The sequence below is a fragment of the Protopterus annectens genome, chromosome 1.part0, assembly GCF_019279795.1.
Source record: "Protopterus annectens isolate FY-2018-M chromosome 1.part0, PAN1.0, whole genome shotgun sequence".
NCBI lineage: Eukaryota > Metazoa > Chordata > Ceratodontiformes > Protopteridae > Protopterus > Protopterus annectens.
Window position 1 is genome coordinate 825,032,210 of NC_056725.1, and position 26,053 is coordinate 825,058,262.

Below are 26,053 nucleotides of genomic sequence, written 5' to 3' on the forward strand. Positions count from 1 at the left end.
GTTGTTGGTTCTACTCCCATAAGGGGTGAATGCTGCTGTACTGAAAGTTAAGACACTAACTATGAGCCTGTTATCAGTTTGCCATCCATTTCCTATTGCAATATTACTAGCTTATTATTAATGTAATTTAGGCAATTTATTCCTCAGGGGCATCTGACACTATTTTTCGGTGAAGTCATGAAATATAAAGGTGATTGCTAGCAGCAACCTCTTCATTAGTTAGATTTATTTAACGTGTAATTATTTAGCTTTTTTTACAACTTCAGAGATTGTGCATATTATTTACTGATAATGGTGGACTGTAGAAGTTTGACTAGACTTTTATGATGGAAATGTTCTGAATTGGGCAGTTTGTTTCATTGTTTACTGGAAAAATGGAAAAATGTTCAAAGCAATAGGAAGGTGTATCAAAGAGCACATGTATGTTTCATATGCAAGGGGCCTATGATTTAAAAGCAGCCCAGAATTAATTTTTATCTGCCACGGGTAAAATGTATTTTTCTTTGAATGTGGGTTTTAATGTTGTTTCAATGAATGTGAGTTTCAAGGGCAGTGAAGTTTTAATGCCAAGCTTGTTTAGCAGATGTCTTAGTGTTTGTGCTGTAAAATGCAAAATAAAACTTTCAAATGAAGTTCAAATCATCATAGAAGTAAATCAGTATGCACATTAGTGTTTATGGTAAATGGAGTGAAATAGCAAAGTAATGGATCATTGGAATGGCTGCAGGGGGAGGCTCCATTCGACCATGGTTTTGTGAGGGGGAAGGGCGGCAAACTTAGACAGCCCCAGCTGAACTATACCTCCCAACTGTCCAGATTTTCAAAGAATGAATAGATTTTTTGCTTCTTATTTTTGGTTTGTTCCTCAATTTGTGGTTTTCTGGCAAATGATTTAGGAATTAAGTCACTAAATAATGGCACTAGTTTCAGACTTTATAACCTTCAGAAAAATGCATGCTAAAATAAGACCTGTTCTATCAACTGTCCCAGTTTATACAAGAGCAGTTTTTAGTACTGTTTATATGTTCCCTCAATATATTTGGCCTTGTCCAGATTTATTGCATTAACAGGTTGAGAGGTACATGCAAATTGCTTTATAGAATTAGGCATAGCCAAACCTCAACTGTCCCTGATTTTGGCTCAAAATGTTGCTCTTCCCCTAATGATCCCTCCACAAAATATCAATTTTAGAAGAAAACATAGAGGGTTTACTTTACTTTTATAAATAACTGTAATGATCAGAGTAATACATTACTTTTATTTCAGAAATGCATGTAGATTCTCTAATTTTGTCAGCTGCTCTAAGTTAACTGTGCTCATATTAAAATGGTGTCCCTCCTTTGACAGGTTCCCAGCTGTATTGTCTGGCAATTTTATATTTTTGCATCACATTTTTGGTCCGTTTTTCATAAAATTGCAGTTTTCTGGCAAATTAATGGCAAATTGTTAAAGACCTGAAGTTAGAAAATAATGCAGACATTTCAGTTTCAGATTTCATACCTTTCAGAAAATTCTGATGCAAGACCTACTACTATTCTATTAACTTTCTAAGTTTATAAGAGCAATATTTAAAAAAATGTCCTTATTTTTGGGCCTTTGCCTCAGTTTTATTTATGAGTTTGTTGCTGTAAGAGGTTGAGAGGTTGTGTGTGTGTGGTAGGTAGCATACCTCTCAACTGTCCAAATTTTGCAGAATGTCCAGATTTTTGCCCCATATTTTTGTCTGTTCCTCATAAATTTTGTGATTTTCTAGAAAATCATTGAAGGCTGAAATTGCTAAATAATGACAGACATTTGAGCTTCAGACTTCATGTCCTTTAGAAAAATTCATACTAGCACAAATCCTGTTATTCTAGCAACTTTCTAAGTTCACGAGAACATTATTTAATAAATGTCCCTGTTTATTTTAGGCTTTGTCCATATTTCTTGCACTAAGAGGTAGGTAGGGGTGTGTGTGTGAATGAAACATCCTAGTTAGTGGTAGCAGGTGGTTAGTAATTTACTCAAGCTCAAAACCTGTACCTTAGTTACAGAAAACAAAAGCATAAAGTCTCTACCCCAACTACCATGCTGCATTTTTCAAAGAACTGACATTTCAGGTTAATTTTCAATTCAAGGAACCGAGTTTGAGTGAATTTATATTATATTACTGAAGAGGCATTACAGCGAATGCCTCTTCATCGACACTCAAAAAAGTTTAACCGTGAATTACGAGAATGGCTGTAGCTTGGCTGGAGAGGGGGGTAGCAGTTTGAGAGCTGTCAGTACAAATTTGAAAATCCTAGCTACACCCCTGGCTGAGCTATTCCCTTTCCATGTGATATGTCAGAAATGGACATACTGAAGAGTTCAGGAGCTATGACTGACCCCAGAAGTACACTAATAGTCATTGTCATTCTCTCTTTAGCTCTCTGTCCCCAGGTACTTAATCATGCAACATTCTGATCCTACACAACTGATCCAATTTTCTTAATAGCTCTGTGCAGAACAGAGTCAGATGCCTTAGTGAAGTCCAGATGTATCATGTCTGCCAGTACTCCCCTGTCAAATTCTCTTTTAACCCAGTCATATATGAGTCAGCTTTGAAACCTAGCTGATTGTTGTCCTGGACATTAATGTCTTCTAGGAAGCAATCAGCCCGTACCTCAGATTTTGTGTTTAACTTTCCATGACTCTGTTGCATGGTTAACAGATCTGTAGATTCATGGATTCCTGCTTCCTTCCTCTATCCTGTACTGTTACCAAATGTACCACACTTTACGTCTTCCAGTCACCACGCACTTCTTTAGTGGCCAGTGATGCGTCATTAACATTCATCAGGTAGGTCTGCCAACACACTAACCCAATTCATGAGGATCCTGGAAAGCAGCCCATGTGGTTTGTGGGCTTTTTCCTCCCTTAGGGAAGCTAAGTCCCTTTCCACTACCTTCCCACTTAGTGTCTTTATACTGCCCTCAGCATCGCCCTGTCTCCCCCCATGCATGCCATTCTCCACTTATGTTCCTTCTTAACATAAACATTAATTTATCACTCATATGTGTTTATAATCCCGTAATTTCATGGCTGTAATTCTGAAGTATTGCACCTTTCTTGCATAACTTTCATTCATGTTTTTTTCATGAATTTTCCTGTTGACTTCTTTTTCAGTATTTCCTTGTTTTTGCTTAATTTTATTGTAACCCAAGTGTATTATTTTACATTTTACCATGTTCATGGATAGTACCTTAAAATGATTGCATTAAATTTTGAAATGTATATGGTCATAAAAATCAAGCGTCAGAAGCTGAGTTGTTAATAGTTTATACTGATTTTGTCATAAACATACCTTATCCAATTTATGTCCACTGAAATGGAAATGTAGATTAAAGAGCTGAATAACACAGCATCCAACAGTGAACCTTGACCTGTGCTCCTGTCATTGTTTATGTGCTTTTAACATAATTCCCATTATTTTAACTCTGATCTGCCAAGAGTGTAATTTATTAAAATGTTTTTGCTGCTCCCTGCTTTCATTGACTTTTGGCTACTCTGCTGATGGTTCCCGTATCAGCAAATCTTCCCATTTCTTAGAAACTTGGCAACCCCCTTGTGTCCCACACATTGTACACATGGAGGATGGCCAATTCCCTTGTGTGTAGGTTTTAATGGGGCCCTGGCATTTATGCTGCTAGCTGTGTATGTTTTAAGTTGTTATCTTTTAGTAGCTTATAGGCAAAGCTACACTGCATTTTTTTCATGGACATGTGAAACATAAATGTCTAGAGGCATCATGCAGCTAATCATTGAATGAGAAAATACTATTACTAAAACCGCTAGGGATGGCATTGCTAATGTCTTATTTCATGCTTTAGTGGTCTGCTTCTGAATGGTGCCTTTAAACTATAATAATCGATGCATGCACCTTGTATGAATTGAGCATAACTTGACATTTTTGTTCACTTGCTCAATGCCCATCTCACCGTTCCTTATATAATGCACCCTTATTGGACCACTGTATTTAAGAAGCCAGTGGAAGGTAATAAAACATTATCTCAGTGTGGCTACTCTCTATTGCATCCTTGATATGGATTGTTTTGCCGCTACACCCTCTGTGTCTCTAGATATACTATCTTCAAAGTCGCACAAATCTTGAGAAGTGGGAAATGCTTATATTCCTTTATCTCCAGTTTGATGCAGCCTAGGAAGAAATTTGTTTAGGTTGGGGTGAATGGAGAGAGAGAAAGATGTTTCTTTTAAAACTGTATCTTATTAAATGCATTGCAGTAGTCTGTTAGGAAGCAGTAAGCTCATCCGCTGTAGTCTCGGCATGATGTATTCTGCTTAGGTAAGTGAAGGCAGACCCTGATTTTCACATACTGCACAACATTGTTAATTTAACTACACCAGAAGAATTCATTACCAGCTGTGTAGAACTGTTCCCTTGCTTAAGAATGTGTGTGTTTAGCCAGTGTTTTGGTTATAGCGTCTTTAACAATAATTTGTATTTATCTTTTTCTTTAGTTAATTTGGTAAAATCACTAGCCACAGCTTAATTCTTTAATTTGTAAAATCACCATCCACAAGCTGTGTTTAGGGATGGTCTGTGAGCAGCGTGCGGTTTATGATTTGCTCAGATTCACATAGATCAGTGTAGACTAGAGGATAATGCCCATTAGCAGCTTATAGGCTTAGTCCTGTGTACGTATGCTGCTAAATTCTGCCTTAGGCTTACAGAAAAGGGTTTTCTCCCCAAAGGGAGCTGTCAGTGCTACTGACCATCAAACCAGTCTTCCGTCTGACATACCTATTCATTACCATATCCAGGAATGCCACACAGGTTCAGAGCAACACCAGTCCAGTGGGGGCCATCATCCAGGCAGCCATGAAAGTATTTTGGTGCCTCTGTTTATGCCCCTTATCTGCCAGAAGCCACAAAGGTGGTCACGTCCCCCATCATTGGCAGACACTTCCAACTTACCACTTGGAGTGAGGCTTGAGGGACACCTATCCTTTGTATTCTAGTGGGAACCAAGGGTGATGTTCTTCATCTCACATTGCTGCAGTCCTTACATATGGGTAGTCCGCTGTCCTCGGTCGGCCCGAATACCAAAGTATTAGGCTGACGTCGGTCAAGGCGCTTAAAACTGACATCAGGACGTCAGGGTACAAAAGCGCATGACCGACGTCATATCCTCAGTCTTTTTTGCTGCATGGTCCGATGCAGAAGCAGCGTTGCAAGTGCCGTTCGGCGTTCTGAAATTTTTCGAGTTCGGAGTTTCAGACCGAATCCAAGTTGGCTAAGTACCCCGTTGGGGAATATTTTGGTTTTTTCTTGCCTCAGTATAGTACCGGATGTCAGAAAAAGTGAATAATTGTATTTCTTGTGGGAAACAGATACGGCATAGGGATTATCATTCTTTGTGCATTCCTTGTTTGGGGCCTGAGCACGACGTAGTCGGGTGTCGCTTTTGTGCTAGGTTCAATAAGCGCACTATTAAGCGAAGGTTAGATTGTGCTAGGCTGGTCTTGTAAGCGGTGCAATTATAATATGCCATCGGATTCTCCGCCGCTTCCCAAGAAGCGCAAAGACAAAACAGTTAAACCCAGGCAAGATGAGTCGTCCGTTCGGACGCTGGTTCTTTAGAGGCTTCAGTGGAACCGGTGGGTCCGACGGAGACTTCTTTAGAGTCTCAGGGGAGACTTTAATTTTGCAGGATGTGGCCTCTCTTGAGGCAGGGCAGGCTGAAGGGGCTTCTCAGGTTACTGTACTCCCTCCCTTCCCAGGGTGGTTAGGCCCTCTCCTTCTGTTTCCAAGGCTTCTCCCAGGGGCAGGCCAGGTTTAGCATCTGTTGGTGTCACTCCTAGTTCAGCAGGGTCTGTGCCTAAGAAGCACATGCTTAAAATGGCAGAAGATTTGATTACTCTGATTAGAGGTTCTTTGCCTCCTCCTGATAAGAGGCCTAGGGTGGAGCCAGAGTTGGGAAGTTTGGAACAGGCTTCAGATGTTTCAGAGTCTTCGGCTGAAGACTTGCAGGAGTACTCTCCTTATTCTGATTCTGATGCAGAAGATTCCACTCCTTCTGCTTCTCCTCCAGAGGATTTTTCTTTTTCAGAGACACTTCACTCTGAGGGAGCATTTTAAGTGGGAAGGTCAAGACTTCTCTGATTCTCGGAAAAGGCTTGAGGAATTTTTGCTTTTACCTCAACATAGGCCCTTAGCTATTCCACCTGTTCTGGATGTTGTGCAGGATGTGTTTTCAGAGGCTTCACTTAATCCTGATTCTCTGCCTCCTGCGCCTGTTAAACCAGATAGGTATTACAGGGTGCCTGAGGCTCATAAATATCTTTATAAGAGTCCTAGGGCGGACCCAGAAACTATTAGTCAGGGACCCAAGGGTGTCAAGGCCTCTGTTGTAAAAAATCCGGTTCCTCTAGATAAAGAGGCCAGAGCTTTGGATAGATGGGGAAAGAAAGTCTATACTTCTTCTACCTTAGCAATGAGGGCTTTGAATTGCCAGTTTCATATGTTGAAATATCAAAACTTTCTTCTTTCTCAATTGAAATCTAAGGTGGATGCTCTGGCAGAAGGCATTGAGTGTAAAGAATTACAAGATTTGGTGCATGTCTCTGAGCAGGTTGGTAAGCATTCTTTACAATGTGGTTTTGATGCTGTGCAGGCCTCGCCTAGGGTGGCTGCCACTGGTTCAGTTCTTCGCAGGCACGCCTGGCTGAAGGATCAGAATTTTTCTGACCATGTTAAGACAAGGATTTTGGATGCTCCTTTGCAGTCTGAAGTGTTGTTTGGTCCACCTGTGGAATCAGTCTTAAAGAAAATGGAGGACAAGGCTAAGTCTATGCAGACTGTTAAGGATTTTTTGCAAGTTCAGCCTCCAAAGTTTAGTAGGAATTGGCCTGCCAAGGGGTGGACGTATCCTTCTTATGATTCTCAGTCTAGGGGTAGATCTAGACGTGGTAGGGGCAGAGCACAGAGTTCCTTCAGACCTAGAACTGGGAGTTCACCTGCACAATCTTCGAGTGAGGGTAGGGGCCAGTCCTTTCGTAAACAGGCCCAATGACCTACTTTTTCAGCTGCCAGATCCCTCTTGCCTGGCGGCACCTTTGGGAGGAAGGTTGGCACTTTTCAAGGAAAATTGGATTTTAATTACCCAAGACAAATGGGTACTGGATATCATACACCGAGGTTACAAGTTTTATTTCCATACCTTGCCTCCTTTCAGACGTTCCTCCTCAGCAAAGACTAGAGGCTCACAACCAAATTTCTCTTCTACTTCAAATAGGAGCTATACAACCGGTCCCTCTGCCAGAAGTGGGCCTAGGATTTTATTCTCGCCTGTTTCTAGTACCAAAGAAAGGGGACACGTGGAGACCCATTTTGGACTTATCTATCCTCAACACATATCTGGACATTCCCAAGTTCAAAATGTTGACGTTACAGCAGCTTTTTCCTCTGCTGGGCAAAGATCACTGGATGGTGACTCTGGATCTCAAGGAGGCTTATCTTCATGTTCCTATCAGGCCCAGTTGCAGGAAGTATCTGCGTTTTCGGGCTGGGACTTTTCATTATCAGTTCTCTGCATTGCCCTTTGGCTTATCTACTGCGCCCAGAGTGTTCACGAAAGTTCTGGCTCCAGTGGTAGCTTTCTTCAGGCTAAGAGGAATACAAATCTATCCTTATCTGGACGATTGTCTGATTCTGGCTCAAGGAAAGGAAGAACTTCTTCATCATTTACAGTATGTGATGGCAGTGTTAAGATGCCTAGGGTATTCTGTGAACGAAATAAAGTCCAGTCTAGTACCCTCTCAGGACATGTGCTTTCTGGGTGTGAGACTGAATACAGCATCCCAGATGGCCTTTTTGACCCCGGACAAACAAAAGAATCTTTCTCTTTATTTCCATCAATTGTCTCGTCAGTCCAGGCTGACTGCAAGGACAGTCCTTCAAGCCTTGGGGTTCATGGCATCTTGTATTCTGGTACTTCCCAATGCCAAACTGCATATGAGGAAGCTACAATGGTATCTCAAAATGTATGGACGCAACACTGCCAAGATATGGACACTGTCATTCAGATAATACCTTGCATTCAAAAGGAATTTTTGTGGTGGGCTCAGGAATGTCACCTAAACAAGGGACTCTCTGTGACCCGACCAGAGGCGAGTCAGATTCTAACGACAGATGCCTCAGACAAAGCTTGGGGAGCTCATCTAAATGGAAAATGGGTACAAGACACGTGGCCTGCCAGACTTCAACATTTACATATCAACTTGAAGGAGATGTTAGCAGTCCAATTTGCATTGATAGCTTTCAAGGATTTACTTCTTCCAGGGCAGGTGTTGATTCAAACAGACAACACAACTGTCATGTGGTACATCAACAAGCAAGGGGGACACATTCATATCCTCTATGCAGACAAGCAATGATTTTGTGGGAGACTGCTCTCAGTTTGCAGCTAAATCTTCAGGCAAGGTTTCTGCCAGGAGCACAGAACTCCTTAGCAGATGTGTTGAGCAGACAAATTATGGATCCCCACGAGTGGAAATTGGATCCTCATGTATTTCAAAATTGACAGTGTTATGGGGAACTCCAGACATAGATCTGTTCGCTTCTCCACTAAATTACCAGCTGCCAAAGTTTTGCACGAAAAGGTTTCATCCCACAGCTTGGAAAGTGGATGCTCTCTCATTCAATTGGAGCAATCTTCACGTGTATGCCTTTCCACCACTGCCTCTCCTCCCAAAGGTACTCCTGAAGGTCAGACAGGACAAGCCAACCATGATTTTAATAGCTCCGGATTGGCCTCGACAGCACTGGTACCCATTACTGAGAAGTCTGGTACAGGAGCCTCCATGGCCTTTGCCTTCGATTCCACACCTGCTGTCTCAGGAGAACAGTCATTTACTCAATGTCAAACTTCACTCTCTACATCTAACAGCCTGGCATATTCTGTTTTAAACCCTGGAGGGTCTCGGCTTCCACAACAAGTTTTGAATGTTATATTGGAGGCCAGAAGGCCTAGTACAAGGAAAGTTTACGCAGATAAATGGAGGAGATTTTTAATTTGGAGTACAGCAAAGGACTTTGATGTTTCTAAACCTAACTTAAGTGTTGCTCTTCAATACCTTACTGAGTTATTGGACAAAGGTTTATCCTTCTCCTCTATAAAGGTTCATGCTGCAGCAATTTCTGCTCACTATGACTGTGACCCACCATTATTTTCTCATCCTTTGTTTAAGCAATTTCTTAGAGGGGCAAAGAATATAAGACCCCCACATAGAGCTCCTACTCCTGCTTGGGATCTCAATTTTGTGTTGGAGAAACTCACTCTACAACCTTTTGAGCCTGCAGCGACTGCCGAGTTGAAATATTTATCATGGAAGACTGCTTTTTTGTTGGCCATTACATCTGCGAGAAGGGTTTCTGAATTACAGGCCCTTATGGCGGTTGAGCCTTTCTTAATTTTCCACAAGGATAGGGTGTCTTTGTGTACTAACCCTTCCTTTATGCCTAAAGTGGTTTCTAGTGTGGCTTTAAACCAAACTATTCATTTGCCTACTTTTTATGCAAACCCCCAAAATAAAGGGGAGAAGATTTTGCACACTTTGGATATACAAAGGCAGTTGCGATATTATTTGAACAGAACTAAAGGGTTCAGGCAGTCTCAGCAGTTGTTTGTTTCATTTGCTTTGTGTTCTCAGGGCAGACCTGTTTCAAAACAAACTATTTCTAAGTGGATTGGTTTTTGTATTGCTTTCTGTTATTCCCATCATGGTAAGGAGATTCCATCTGGGATTAGGCCTCATTCCACTAGGGCTACTGCCACTTCTACAGCTTTTTTAAGGGGGGTGGCTACTAAGGATATTTTGGAGGCAGCTACTTGGAGTTCAGTGCATACTTTCTCTAAGCATTACCACCTTCCACTTTACTCTAAATCTAGGGCTGGATTTGCCACTGCAATTTTACAGGGCATTTTGGCAGCTCCTAATGCTTTATAGTTTTGCCATCCTCCCTTACCTCTGCTTTGGGATTCTACCCATATGTAAGGACTGCAGCAATGTGAGATGAAGAACATAGTACAGTTTTGTACCTACCATAAATGTAGATGTTCAAGATCCACATTGCTGCAGTCCAATTTACCTCCCTCCTTCCCTCTGTAGTTAGAGGTGGTTGTGTGGTTTGGGTTGTAAATATTGTAAATATGGTTAGTACAGGGGTGGTTGGTTGTTTTTGCTGTTTTTGGCTTTGCCCTTTCTTTTAGGGCCTTCTGACATCTGGGGCAAGAAAAGACTGAGGATATGACGTCGGTCATGCGCTTTTGTACCCTGACGTCCTGATGTCAGTTTTAAGCGCCTTGACCGACGTCAGCCTAATACTTTGGTATTCGGGCCGACCGAGGACAGCGGACTACCCATATGTAAGGACTGCAGCAATGTGGATCTTCGAACATCTACATTTATGGTAGGTACAAAACTGTACTTTTCATCCCAGCTGCTGAGTGAGTATGGCCTATCCTCCAGAACAGGACCCAGAAGGAAGACCTATCCTCTTAGTGACAACACACAAGCAGGTCCAATCAGTGGCCTATGTCTTTCTGGCATGGGCAGTGTAGACATTTTTCCTGAACTGAATTCTCTGTCTTTGACCGCTCCTGCTGGTGGTGACATAGGCACTGCCTCACCGTGTAGAATCCAGTGCCCTCCATTTGCCTCCTGCACGCTCCTGTATGCATGTTCTGTAAGAGATACTGTCATCACCTTTGGAATACAAGGATACATCTCCACATCTAGGACGCCAACTCTATACATCATTCACCTACACTAGAGCATAACTGTGTCTGGAACCACTATGGACAAGCCCACCTGAAACCACAAATCTGCCCCCCAGGAATCGGCAAGTCCGTTCTGCCACATACTGTTAATTGCCCCACCCTGTTCTTCCAACACCAGTGACACTATTCAAACGTGGGTCTTCTGAGTTGTTCAGTCTGCACTACAGAGGTGAGTACTTAATGTTTCATATGTAGAGAGATGTACACAGTGACTCCTTGTAGCAACATAAGCTTTGAAACATATGTTTGTTGTCAGTAACAGGGTATATGAAACAGTGAATGTAGGACAGATTTATCCTATTTCAGAGACACCATCCCACCCCAAGCCCTGTTGTCTTAGCCCCAGGCAGTTTTATTACAAGTCAGTGTCATTGTCCGTGGCACAACAGGTAATATATTCAACTTTGATGCTGGAAGACCAAAAGGCTGTGGATTCTGGTCTGGATTTTCCAATACTGATACTGTAGTGCAGCATTAAGCTCTTCACCTTATTGACACAAGGTTCAGGGGTTGATTTTAATGGCAGGTCATTGGGCTAGGATTATAATAGTCTTTGGACTGATTGCTTAGTATTTTAGGTTGGGAATTGACATAATGGTTAAGGTGTTTACTTCGAAGACACAAGGTATAGGGTTTGAGTCTCACATTGAAAAAAAGCCTTTTGTGGTCTTTAGCCTAGTAATCATCGATGAATCTATAAGAAGGGAGCTGCAGTCCATTTCAGATGAAATGTTAAACTGAGTTCTCGTCTGTTTGAGTGGATGGTAACTCAGGTAGCTGTAAAAGGTCTCACAGCACTTACTGGAAAGAATAGGGTTACTTTAAATAATATCAACATATACAGATCTGCTTATTAATATGTACATGCATGCTTATTTACAATGTGCACAACAGCACAAATGTAATGACTTTCCTCTTTTTCACGTTTTATAAGCTCAATATTTAACCCCGTCTCTTATATCTCAACCGTAGTCACTTTTTTTAAACATAATTCTTTAACTTGCCTTTCAAAATAAACAAAACAAGAAAAAGAGAAAGGGAATTTCCTTGGTTCCCTGGCCAAATTTCCCTTAGTAAGTATGAATATGAATGTCGTCGGATTTCTCCGTGAAAATAAATAGTAAGACTAATCGGGTCAAACCACAGAGATAAAATAAATAAGATCCTTTGTCAAAGGAAGAATCTAGCAGCATGGCAGAGGGTGAAAGTCCCTGCACCCACATGTGGGAATACCTGCACATCCAGTGTAGCTCTTGCTGCTAGCAGGAGAGAGACCCTTTACCTGAGCAGTGGTATGTCAGATGTTGAGGAGGAAGAGAGAACCCTGTGTATTCAACCAACTTTACTACCCCTGGAAATGTCTCCATCATTTTGATTTGGGATTTTAAGTAGGGATCCAGAATTTCCAACTTTCCTTGAAAGCTACTTGGAATTGATGGGCATCAAAGACTTCAAGCTAACAGCCATTCCTCCAATTTTTCCAATATTTGAAGGTGCCTTTTGTAATATGTCTACCGAACCAGACTCTCATCTGTAGTCCTCGGGAAATATGACAGTCCAGACTAGTGCTGGGCTGCTAATTAATATTCATTGTTGGTGGTAATGTAGAGGGTGGATGTAACTCATCAGCTTAGATTCTTTAACAGTGCCATTTATTGAATTATGTCTTTCATCTGAAGCAGTGTCTTCATTTTTCTTCATTTAATCTCTGGGGCATTTGACAGTTTGATCTGTGGAACTGTTTTACTGAAGATTTTCATTCCTTTCTGTATTCCATAATGTCCAACCTTCTGGTTAATTAACATTCTCTGGTAAAATTTATATTTACAGTTCGCAGACAAAAGATACCTCTAACATACCTAAAAAGCATGCTGTGTCTGGGTTTAGCACTGCTCTTATCTCATATGGCTTTGCACATGTACAACATAGCCAGTCAGGTTGTAGTTATCAAAACTGTTAATATGCATTTATATGCTAGATGCAAAGAACAGATGCGCACTGTTCTTTCTTCTGTTTTCCTTAAGGTAGGGTGTTACAATAACAGAACTGCTGCACAGTGACTTCCAGTGTGGTTGTCCAAGCAGAAGTAGGGTTCCTGGTGCACTCTCTCTAATTAAATAAAACTGTGATGTATCTTTTTACAAATAAGAAAGATGACTACCTTTATGAAGAAGAAGCTCTAAGTGTATGACAGATGTCATGGTTTTTGTGTACAAGTAACAGGAAAGTAAAGAGGACTCCACTTGTTAGAGATGTAAGTACATTGATGATCAGTAGTCGGGAGTGGCAGATCAGAGCATCTCTTGATACTCTGGGCTCATCAGCATCACTTGAAAAGACGATCTCTGCACAGCTTCAAAAAAGTTTATCCCAAGCTGGTGTATTTATTGCAAAGTCCTTCTTCAGAGAGGGCTGAGATAGACACTGCTCTAAAATTTTCCTGCAGTATCTCAGACTAGTAGCTGGAAGATAGTTGGAAAGAAAGAGTGGCATATTTAAAGTTGGAAGATTGAGCTACTATGGAAAAACAGACTGATTTCCAAAGTAGACCATACAGGTAATGGGATTCCCTGAAAAGTCAGGACAGAATTGTGCTCTGATCATTCAGCAGCAATTAAGTCTGTTGTCATGACTTTGAGAAAGTGAAGTGTATCTGAGAAGATCCCACAGAGTTTTCATACAGGGATTAAATATATTTCCAAGAAGACCTGGGCCAGTGCTTGCCAAAATAGAAATGTATGTGTTAAAGTAGGCTTTTCTGTGATATTTCAGAGCCCAGTAAGGAATGTAGATTGGGAGATACAAGATTATATTGAGAATGATTATTCAGTAGCTGTGGGACAGAAGGGAGATTTTTTTCTGTCAGCAGTGAGGGGATGTAAATCAGAAACCAGTATCATGTATTCAGCATGTTTTAAGTTATTACCTCTAACTCAGTGATGGTGAACCTATGATACGCATGTCAAAAGTGACATACCATGACGTTTGGGTGACACGCCAGCATTTACTAACGCCTGAGTTACCAAAGAAACTGAACGAACAATAATATAAGCCAGAGCTTAAAATAGGTTATCACCATCAATATCAGCACATCGTCTGTCATCTTGACAGACGGACAGTTCAATTGACTTCTGACTGCTGTACCAGAAGCTTATTTTCAAGGCACAAGCATGATATCTGCAACAGCAGTCTCCAAAATGAGTGCACTATCAGCGTTTCTGGGCTGTGGTGTAGTTCCTGTGTTGTCCATTAGCTTACTTGGATAGAAGGAAGTTTCTTTGCTCACCAGTGGGAGTGGGGAGCCTTGAGCAGCCTACCTGTCCCTGTAGGAAGTGACCTCAGCACAAGAAGCTGTAGTAATTGGTTGTTTTGGACCATTTCTAGCTCTTTTGTAGTTCACTGTTTAAAATCCACGTTTGCACGGCTTTGTGCAGTTGTGCGCATAGCGCCAAGTTAAACAAGGTTAAACTTTTTCTGGCTCCGCCAAGTGTGCTCTTCAAGTTTTCCTTAAGGAAGCTCTACTCTTAGTATAACCAGACTACTCACTATATTATAAGCCTAGCACTTGTTCTCAATACTTCTCTACTAAGTAAGCACTCTTGTACTAAGTAAAGCACTACATCTACCTACCACCCCTGTGAATATCCACTTCCCTTAAAGGTACAGCACTCCCTTATACTGTTCTAGCATGTTGAGTGGTAGATTACTGGCGTCGTCTCCAGTTCAGCTGGTCAATCTGGGTATCTTGAGACAATGCTACAATTGTCTCATGTACACAGACAACCCTCTCCTCCTCCCAACAAACACAAATACATGTGAGAGATGCAACTATATAGCCAAACTGGAGGCTGAACTCTCTCATCTCAGGGCTGGCATGCAGACAGGAGGAGATGCACCACACCACACACATCACAGTCCCACATAGACCTACCACAACTGCAAACCAAACACATAAAAACACAAAGACATACTCGGAGGCTCTAATAAAAAACTTACCAAAACAACAGAGGCTCCCAAAGCAGACGTCCAAAAATCCACCACCTCAAAACAAAACACATGCAACACATACTTCAATAAATCAGTGTGTCAACCAATCACAGCCCTTAAGGCCAAACACCTTGCCTTATACACTAGTAATAGGTGACTCTATAGTCAGACACACTGATGTCCCGCTGACCAGGCTGAACAAGGATAAGGTGACTGTGAGCTGTCTATTGGGAGCTAGGATCCGCCACATAACACACGCATTCAAGTCACTCCAAAGCAAGTACAAGTATGACTCCGTCATTGTCCATGCTGGTGTGAATGACCTGAGACGTACCTCCCTGGACTACATGAAAAGAGACATAGAGGAGCTCTCCGATTATGTAGCCCAGGCTGGTATGACCCTGACCCTGAGCAGCATCTTGCCCTCACCAAGAATGATACCACAATACAAAGACAAGATGATCAGCTTTAACAATTGGCTCAAGTACTGGTGTCATTCTAAGGGGATCCAATGTCTGTCTGCCTGGGATGACATGTTGGACAAGCCACGCTGCTTCGCAAGGGATGGCTTACACCTGTCACCACTGGGCTTCCGGATATTGGCTAAGGCTCTTGCCACCCCATAGTGCCTTTTTTAGGCAAGGCTCAAAAGACAAACCCACCTCCTTAGAAAACAAAAATGGAAAAAACTAAGGGTAATGCTGCTCAACGCCAGAAGTCTAAATCTCAAGATGCAGGCACTTGATGCACTCCTCGGCATAGAGAAGATTGACGTCTGTGCAGTAACTGAAACCTGGTTCAAGGCTCCTGAGAGCACCCCAGCGCTACCAGGCTATACCTCGTATCATGCTTTTCGGCCCCAAAACCCGGCCGAACCACAAAGGGAGGGGGAGTGTCCATATTCATCAAGGACACCCACACCTCCAGGTTAGTAGCAACACATGACGCATCAGAGACCATACAGGTGCAACTAACCATAGGTAAAACTGCTATACAACTGGTAGCATGTTACAGACCACCCTCCCAATCTCAAGAACCCCACTCAGCCTTCCTGAAGACATTGGAGGATATGAATGTATCACAAAATACCATCATACTGGGAGACTTCAACTATCCAAACATAGATTGGGTACATTATTCTAGCCCTAATACCCTAGCCCAAAGGTTCCTGGAATTCATAAATTCAAATGCACTGGAACAACTAGTCACCTCTCCCACTAGGGCAGAAAATATACTACACCTGATCATCACAAACATGGGGACAAAATGCTCCACACCAGAAGTATACCCCTCACTAGTGAGATCTGACCACAAACTAATCACCGTGGATATACATATCCCACCTCCACCCCCAGCACAAAAGACCACAGTGAAAAACTTCTCAAAAGCAGACTTCACTCTTCTTAAGACTGAGATGGTATCCTTTAAGCCCACTGTGCCAGTGGATACCACATCCCACAATGCCGAATCCTTCACAAATGCTTTCTATGGACATCTCCAAGAATGCATGGATCATGCAATCCCAAACAAATCCAAGTCCCTCTCCACCAAGGGTAAGCGTCCTGTCTGGTGGACCTCAGCAATAAACAAATTGTATTACAAAAGAAGGAAGCTACTGCACGTCAGAGCAAAATCCCATGAAGGGAAGACATCTCTGATCAACATTAGCAGAAAAGTACGTTCTCATATAAAAACATCCAAGGCCAACTTTGAGAGAAAAATCGCTAAGGACACTAAAGATAACCACAAAGCCTTCTTCAGCTATGTTAGAAACCTGGGCGGAAACCCTCAGATATGCTCAGAGATGGTTCAAAACAACAAAAAATACACTGAACCCACAGATATTGCCAACATTCTGGCTGACAGGTTCAGTGCAAATTTCTCCCCTCCTTCACCCCCAAAAGAAGAAATACTTATCCCAGCTGAATGTAATCTCCCTGTCATCTCAGATATCCAAGTGAGAACCGCCCTAAACAAAGCAAAAAACACAGCATCAATGGGACCTGACGGTATCCCGGGTTGCGTGTTACGTGAACTCCAAGAGGAGCTAAACCCACACATAAAAATGTTATTTAACCTTAGCCTTACTTCGGGATATGTACCTGAACACTGGCGTACAGCAACATTGGTCCCACTCCACAAGGGGGATGCCTCTACAGACCCTGGAAACTACGGCCCCATAAGCTTAACCAGCCTGGTGTGCAAAGCTATGGAAAGAATCACTATGGAACTCATAACATAGGGGACCTACAGACACTTGACCCCACCCAGTTCGGCTTTGTAAAGGGCAGATCCTGCCTTTTAAACCTGGTTGACTTTTTCGAAACAGTCACTAGAGCCATTGATGAGGGCAAAGCAGTCCATACAGCATACCTGGACTTGGCTAAGGCCTTCGACACAATACCCCACTCAGGCATCATAGATAAGCTCAACAGCTTAAAAGTAAACCCTTATGTCACTAGATAGGTTGCAAACTGGTTAAAGGACAGAACCCATAAAGTTAAAATCGCTGGAGCAATGTCAGACTCAAAGCCAGTCACAAGTGGTGTCCCACAGGGATCTGTCCTGGGACCCCTCTTGTTCGGCATTTGTTTCTCAGATGTTAAAGCAAACATGGGAGGGCTGTGGCTGACAAAGTTCGCAGATGACTGCAAACTAGGCGCCATAGTCGATACACCAGCAGACACACACATCCTACAAAAAGGCCTCACAGAAACGGACAACTGGTGCCGGAGTCACGGCCTTAAACTAAATGCCAAAAATGTATAGTCATCCCCTTTGGGAAAAACAAAGTACCCACAAATTATCACATAGACAGCAACCCACTGAGTACGGAAAAATAATCAGAGACCTAGGGACCCAAGTCGACAGCGACCTCTCATTTGACACCCACGTTGCCAAAGTGGTTAGAAAAACATTCTACCTTGCACACCTCATCATGAAGGGATTCACATCCAGATCCAAGGATGTCATTGTACCCCTATATTCCTCCCTCATCAGACCCATGATTGAGTACAATGCCCCATTTGGTATGTACCTCACCCGGCATTTGCAACAGCTGGAGAGACCACAAAAGTACCTCACCAAGAGGATCAAGGGTCTCCAACATATGTCTTATTCTGCCAGACTAAAGAAACTTCAGCTCTATTCAGTAGCATACCGCCTGCTCAGAGGTGATCTCTGCCTGACGACAAGGCCATGTCCAATCAGGATCTGATGGACATGCTCCACCTCAAAAAATCCAAATCCATCAGGACCACAAGAGCTAAAGACTTAAACCTCGGCACAAGTATGAATAGGACATGCTGGAGGGATAGATTCATAACCCAGAGGCTTCCCATGCTTTGGAACAAGATCCCAGTTCGTATCAGGCAGAGCCCCTCACTGACTCTCTTCAAGAGAAATCTTGATGAGTGGATGGGAGATCGTAAGTTTACCCCAGGGGTCACATCTGTGTCAGTGCTAGATAGGGGCACAGTAAACTAATTCTATTATATAAGGGGGCCTTCATTGTGTCACTACTAGACAGAGGCACAAGTATTCTAAATTTATTCTGTACATTTTTTGTACCATTTCATGGGGTGGCAAAAGCCACATCACAATGGCTAGGCTTACAAATGCCCCAGGGCAGATAGCCTAGTACTATACTATGAAACTGTGAAACTAAATCAGTTTTTGCATTCATTGCTCGTGTGAAGTGCATTGTATTATTTTTTGCCAGGAGCCAGTGCAACAACACTGCTGCAGAGGTAAGGAAGTTATTAATCCCAAAGACTATTTTGGTATACTGTTACAACAGAGTCTGCAAAGTGCAGTGCCATCATTGTTTTCGGTTTGTGGTTATAATTCTGCAAAGGGCAAGTAGTCTGCATTTCTAAGCATGTGCTGTTTTACATTCCCCTCAGCTGTCCATCTTAATCCCTCCGAAAACTTATTTTCCGCGCTGTTCATCACTGTGACGAAAAACGGCACAAAAACTTTATGGTATGCTGTGTGTGGACAATAGCAATAGGAAAGTGTAACAAGGCATATCTTTGTCAGCCTTCCATCTTCAGAATCTGGAACATTTCCTTTCATACCTCTCAACTTCTTACCAAAAGAAATCTGGACATAGCTTAAAATAATGGGGGACAAAGGCCCAAAATAGGGATATAAATGTAACATTGCTCTTATAAACTTAGAATGTTGCTAGACTAACAGGACTTGTGTTAACACACATTTTTTGTAGGATATGAAGTCTGACATTTAAGTGTATGTCATTATTTAGTGACTTCAGTCCTCCGCAATTTGCCAGAAAACCACAAATTTTATTTGAAGCAGGCCAAAAATATGAGGCAAAAGTCTGGACAGTTGAGTGCTATGTTTCCTTTCATAATTTGGAACAAACAGGCAAAATGTGGGACCATTGTTAATAATGTAAGCAAGAATGCTTGCCAAAAGTTGTTTAGATGAATTATTGACTCAGTATTATTTAACATGTATATTTGTTTTTAACAGTACTGATTAATACATCGCAAACTTCTACCAAGGTCCTTATCTTGTACTGCAGCTAATGATTATTTATGCATTTATTTCATTTTTTGTAATGTATTTGAATTAAGTGATGTATTTGTCAGTACGAGAAAGAGAAAAATGAAAGTCAGTTTGGAAATGGTGCTGTTTTACTTGGATTTCCTGTTTGCATTCAAATGGGCATAGTTTTAGTGAAGTCCCGCTCCCAGTGTGATGATGGTAGACATAATTTCATACCTCTTATTTTTCATGAAATGAATGTTTGTGATAAATTGTAACAGGAAGAAAGATTAAAAATCTAGACTTTGATATTCATCAGTTGCTTCACACCCCCAACACAGTAAGACTACAAGGCAGTAGAAATTAAAATTGTGTATAGCAGGGAATGCAGGGGGGCAGTAGCCACGTTGCTGGATGTGTGCAGTAATTTACATTCTGATGGGGTCTGATTGCAAATTTATGAGGCACTTTGCATAAAAAAGCAAAGCTCTCCATAAATGAGCAAATGGAGTTATGTGGCAATACACCTGTGGAGGAAAAATGTTCTTTTAACATTCGTCCTCCTAGGTTAAAGTTAAAGCAAAAACAACAAACCTTGGCCTGTATAATTTCAGGTCAAGAACTTTATGAAATTAAAATAATAAATTGTACCATTTATTTATTTATTTCCAGTTTGATGACCGTGGAGGTCCACTGGGCTCAAAGAACCCATTTTCAGTGGAGGCCCGGGGAGAAAAGCTCCAATAATACATAGTACAAGCTCCATAATATGAAGTACAATGCATAATGGAAACAGAAACAAACTAAGCAAATTTTACATACAAAGTAGCAAAAACTAAACAAAAGTTAAACAGCAGCTTGGAGAAGGATGTAAACCATATTTACATGTTTAGTGGTTGAGAACAGTAGTACAAGGTTAAATTAATACAGAGGTTTAAATAATCTGAGAATGAAATAGAAGTAACATTAGCATGGATGAGTTCTTTATGCATGAATATTAGCATGAGTTAAATTAATACAGAGGTTTAAATCCTCTGAGAGTGGTATAGAGTTAACATTAGCATGAAGGCAGTACATAGAGTTTAATCAATAGTGTGCAAGGAAGAACAAACTTTGTGTGTTATAAAGTATTTATGTGTTAAGCAGGTTAGGTAGGTGGAGTGCAATTGAATGTAAATGTGATACCGTGCGCATGTAAGAATCAGTGTTTGTAATTCCTGTGACAATGTCATGAATAAACATCAGGAGAAATGAATTTTGAAATTGTGAGAGCTCTTAGAAAATTATAGAAGTTGTAAATTTTTATTTCTTTAGTGTTCTAGCCCTGCTGTTGAAGAACCTCAAATTAAAAAAATCCCGACTGAGTGATAAAGGAAGTGAACAAAGCTTTCAATATGTATGGACTGAGAAGTATGGCGTTATTGACAAAAACAGCAAGTCATTGTGCCTGTTGTGTCAAGAGACAGTCTAAGTAGAACATGGAATGTAAAGAGACATTTTAAAAACAAATCACTGGCTTTTGGAAATAAAAGTGAGGATGAATCAGCACCTACACCGCAATGAGTGTCAATCAAATAACTTCCTTAAATTTTTAAGAGGCCCTATGAATTTAAGATCAGCAAGTTTCAGCATTGCTAACTCCATAGCTCAGCATGGAAAAGCCCTCAGTGAAAGAGAATTTATTAAAGAAACTCTTCTAAAATGTGCATCTTTTTGTTTCAAGCTATACAAAATAAAGATGTTCTTATTAAGCATATTTCTGATTTACCATTCAGCAGAAATACCATTAAAGACAGAGTGATGACAATGATCTCTGACGTACAACATCAATTAAAAGGAGACTTAAATAATTGTAAATATTTTTCGGTTTGTCTTTACAAAAACTACTGATGTCACCTCATCGGCTCAGTTGGCCATCATTGCTAGATTTTCCAGTGATCAGACAATGAGAGAAGAGCTGGTAAAGCTAGAAACAGTGCCAAAAAGTACATCAGGGAGCAAAATATGCAACATTGTTCTAAAACTGTTCCTGACCTAAGCATTGATATGTCTAAAATTGTGATTGTGACTACAGATGGGGCAGCCAATATGGTGGGAAAAAAGGTTGGATTTGTGAAACTGTTTATGGAATCCTTTGGGCAGCCACGTGTACCGTTTCATTGCAGTATCCACCAGGAGGTAGTGTGTGCCAAGGCATGGTTCAAAGAACTACATGATGTAATGACAGTTGTAACAAAAATAGTAAATTTAATAGCTGCTCAACCACCTTCACAAATGAGAATTTTCTGCACTGTTGCAGGAAGTTGTAAACTTACAGTGGACTGCTGATGCACAACAATGTGAGCTGGTTGAGGAATTTGTGGAGTGCTCTGAAGAAGTGAAATTATGTCTTTAGAATAAAAATTTGGAACAGTTTCCTCAGCTCAGTGATTGTGCATGGGTCAGCACACTGATGTTTTTACAGACCTCTTGGTTCATATGAATGAACTGAACTTAAAGTTACAAGGTTTTGGCAAAAGTGTTAGCATTATGTTTGGATACATAAAAGCCTTTGAAACTAAACTTCAAATTTTTAAATGAGATGTGGGGACTAAAATTTCTATAAGTTTTAAGTATTTTCCTCAACTAAAAAAATATTTAGAGGAGGTCAGCTCGGATATGCAAAATGAAATGGAGCCCTTACATATAAAATACCAGCACATTTTAAACTCAATAATTGATCAGTTTTATGGAAAATTTAATCACTTCAGAAGTTTATAACAAACAGTTAAAATAATTAATTATCCAGATGTGTAGTAGTGTACAGTTCTATGGAATTAAATGATTTCCAATAGCTCCAGGTATCATTTGGACTCAAGTGTTTGTCGACATGAGGTCTGAACTTGAGGATCTGGAAAGAAATCGCCTGCAGAATGAAGAGAGCAAATACAAAGAAGAAATATTGAATGCTTGAAACTGAATTATGGAAACCTTTAGCACTCTTAAAAATCTAGCAATGGCTTTACTCACAATTTTTCTTCTACATACTTTTGCGAGACCTTATTCTCGGCATTAAACAACATTAAAACGGACAAAAGAAACCGAGTGACAGATGAAGTTAGTGCTGCTTGATTGAGCTTGAAATACACAAAGTACCTGTCTTCATTTTCAGGCTTATCTATTGAAACTCTGCAACAAAAAGTCATTAATTAATGTCATATCAAATGCAGTGTGTTCCATATTTTTTTTTCAGTTTAGTTCAAAATTACTGTTAAAATTCGGGTATTTTTTAGTGCACCATTTTAAGCCCAGTTATCAGCGGGCACGTTTTCTTTATTGTAAGTCACAGACTTTTCTTTTACTTTTATAATAAGTAGCACTATACATTATCAGGCTGTAGTTTTTAAATAAATGAATATGTAAAAAATTGTTTCTCTCTTGTTTGGGGAGGGTGGGCACGCCAGCAGAGTCAATTTAGGCATTTTCTGAATTTTTGTCACTACAAGCCCAAAAGGTTTGTCATCTATGCTCTAACTGGACAAAAAAAAAAAAAAAAAACAGGTAGACACTGGGGAAGTCGTAATGTTCTTTACACAGAGTAGTTTCAGCAGCTCAGTGTAAATCAGCAGAAGATGAAGCAGCCAGCAGAAGCCAGGAAGCAAGCACAGAAAGAAAATCAACCACAACTGGAGGTTGATACATTTTTCTCATCTTGAGAAACAATGTCAAAACAAAACAATGAACGCTCAGTGAAAAGAGGTAGAAAACCTAAATTAATGACCAACTACCTGTAAAGTTATGATTGCTGGCTGATCTGAAATGTTAAGGATCTTCTCAAGCTGCAGTTTTGTGCCGAGCATGTTGGAATTACTTTCTATGACAGGGAGAGGCAAAATGCTAGTTTGGAAGGCAGCTGTTTTTTATGTTGTTGTCAGTGAGCTCATACTTTGGTACGATTTGCTCTGCAGGGATTTGAGGGAGAGACTAAGTAGTCTCACTTTTTCTTGATTAGAAGACTGTGTGAAGCTAATTATGGCAAGCATCGAATGGCATTTGGTGATCTAGATTTAATTAACGTACGATATTCTGGAGCTTCTTCCCATTTTCAGCTGTGGTGGCTGCTGTGCAGTGAACTAAAACAAATTGTGAATGAGCATTTTGGAAGAAAGATGTGCTATCCACTGGGATCCAGGCAAACTGGGGAGGTGTTTGTTACCTTAAATGCTTGGAATAGAGAGTTATTGGACTGTAGGTAGTTGAGCTGTGAGAACAAACTATAATTTCCATTTAGCTTGACCACTTCTTGGGGGGTGGTAAGTAAACTGATAAGTTTCATTTACTGTTTATTGAAATAGCATTTTTTTTTCAGTTTTGATGACTCCACTGTTAAATGTCTGTGTATTAAACTGCCTCACAAAGATGGTCAAGCTCATTTTCACTGATTATTAAATCATTCTGATTTTCTTGTTTTTAGTTTGAAACGGTAAGTAGCTCATTCCTTCTAAGTTTTGTTGTCATACCTTTTTTATTGGCTGAAATGTGAGACAGGGACTGGACAAGAGCGTCTTCTGCGTGGAGACATGCGTGAATGGGTGTACCTTCGTTGAAGGTTGTGCATCAGGGCTGGTAACTCGGCACGTAAAAATCAACTACCAATCATTAGCGGACCGGAGTTCCACTGTGGTGACCCCTAATTGGGAAAAGCCAAAAGACACAACAATCGTGGAACAGTGATAGTCACTTGTTAGTTCTACTGTTATGTGCCCAATATAGTCACATGACAAGTAATTTATATGAACACTATTCAAAAAGCTAGTTTATTTAAGTTTCAGTGTTATGTTATTTTAGTTGGTCACAGTATAAAGTTGGGATAATTTATTTAAACAATGGTTGGCAAATTGTTTCTAATTGTTAAGAATATAGTAACAGAAAACTTCTCTGTGTATTTATTTTAGTCTGAGTTAGTAGAATAGCACTGATTTGGACTATGTCTTTCTTACTAATGTCTTTAGTACTAGTTTAATATATTTTCTAGTAGTAGTGCCAGTGGATGATTGAAATTCTAGGGTACTTCAGAGAAGAATCGAGTTTTCCAGATGGAGTTCTGCTATTTTTCATCCTTTGGAAAAAAGGAAAAATGTTTTAAAATCCTACCTGATTTTTATGTATGCAGTAGAAAGCAGGGTAGAGTACAATTGCCTTTTTTAATTGTTTTTGAGGGTTGACTTATCACACACTGTGTTCCTGATGAGATAACCACGTTTTAGAAATTAACACCATTTAATAGTGAGTCATATACCTTACTGGCCCCCCTAGGTCAGGCTAAATCCTGACTGCAACCCTTGAATTTGTTTTCTTCTTGTGGAAAGATGTTAACAGAAGCTGAAAGTGCAGCAGAAAGTCTGAGAGGAGCAAACACAGCTTCTCTTCTGCACATTACAACATGTAAAAGAGAGTATGCACCACCAAGACCTCCTCTGTTAAGCCATCAGGCTTCTGACTGACAAAAAGCCAGGTAAGTGAGTGAGTACTGCATTTTTCTATAAATATACTGGGACATGAGAAGCTTTTTACCAGGTCTGCATGCCCCCATCAGAGACATAATATTTATTGATGTCTGGCTGTTTACAGTTAAGGAAAGCTGAAAACAGTATGTGGTCCACAGGAACAGATAATACATTTACATCTAAAACAAATGTAATATCTTTTATGTTCTAGAAGCATTAAAGGCAATGGAGAAGGTGGCAAGTCACATCAACGAAATGCAGAAAATTTATGAAGACTATGGTGCTGTGTTTGATCAGCTGGTTGCAGAACAAAGTGGAACTGAGAAAGAGGTACATGTAGGAAAACAAATAAAATATTTTTCTGTATTTAAAAATACCAGCCAAGATTTCAGCCAGCAGAGTTTAGAAAAAAGAATGTAGGCATAACCTGACTTATTTACTATTTGCATTTCTTTACTGGAAAGTCTAACTGGGCATAAACCATTTGGAGCTCTAGAGAGAGAAGTTCCATAGAAAAGACATTGTACAATGCAAGTCCCATAGTAATTGCATAACACATACTCAGCAGTCATATTAAGCACAATGGCAGTACGACATTACATGTCCTATTTTGATTAGACCACAGATGTAGACACCTGGTAGAAACTTTTGGCAGGTATGAAAATGATACGAGGCAGCATTTGAGACATATGTATATGTTATATAAAAGCATACAGAGGAATGAGTAACTTTAAAAGACATTCCATTGAGAGGGCCTTTTCAAGAAGAGGGTATTTTTTTGTTTTTGCTGTGATCTCCCACTGATCATTGAGCTTCCCCTGGACATTCAGTTGACCTGTTCACTTCATATTGGTGGAAGCCCTGTGGCTCATTTTCCCTGAGGAGCAAAACAACTAGGAGTGATGCTGTCTTCACAGGAGTCAGGCTTTTCTTTTCATGGACCTAACTCACCTCATATGCCTAGTATGCATTCCTTCTTGAAAAATGTCCTGTAGCTGTAATGTGGGTTTTTCTGTCCCATGGATGACACAAGTCTGCAGTCAACCCCACTTCCTGGGATGAGCACACACAATGCATGTTTTTTCATCCATCAGGCAACTTGATGCACATTGCATGCCCTGAGCATGTCCTGCCACCCCAACCCTTCGGAGAGGTGAGCAAGTTTAGTGTCTTCTCTTCTGCTTTCCCAACCAGCTCTAGCAGGTGCCCTAGATGCTAATAGAACTTAGATTGCCTGGGTCATAG

At 40.7% G+C, this 26,053-nt stretch overlaps 1 protein-coding gene across 6 annotated transcripts in view; it reads left to right on the top strand.

The window, feature by feature from the left end:
• TIAM2 (TIAM Rac1 associated GEF 2) overlaps positions 1 to 26,053 on the top strand; it is a 2,099,243-nt gene that overhangs the window by 1,976,836 nt on the left and 96,354 nt on the right. For all 6 annotated transcript variants that reach the window (XM_044063392.1, XM_044063388.1, XM_044063400.1 and 3 more), the window contains one exon: positions 25,020 to 25,138. In XM_044063392.1, coding sequence (XP_043919327.1) covers positions 25,020 to 25,138 — 119 coding nt within the window. The remainder of the gene's footprint in view (positions 1 to 25,019; positions 25,139 to 26,053) is intronic.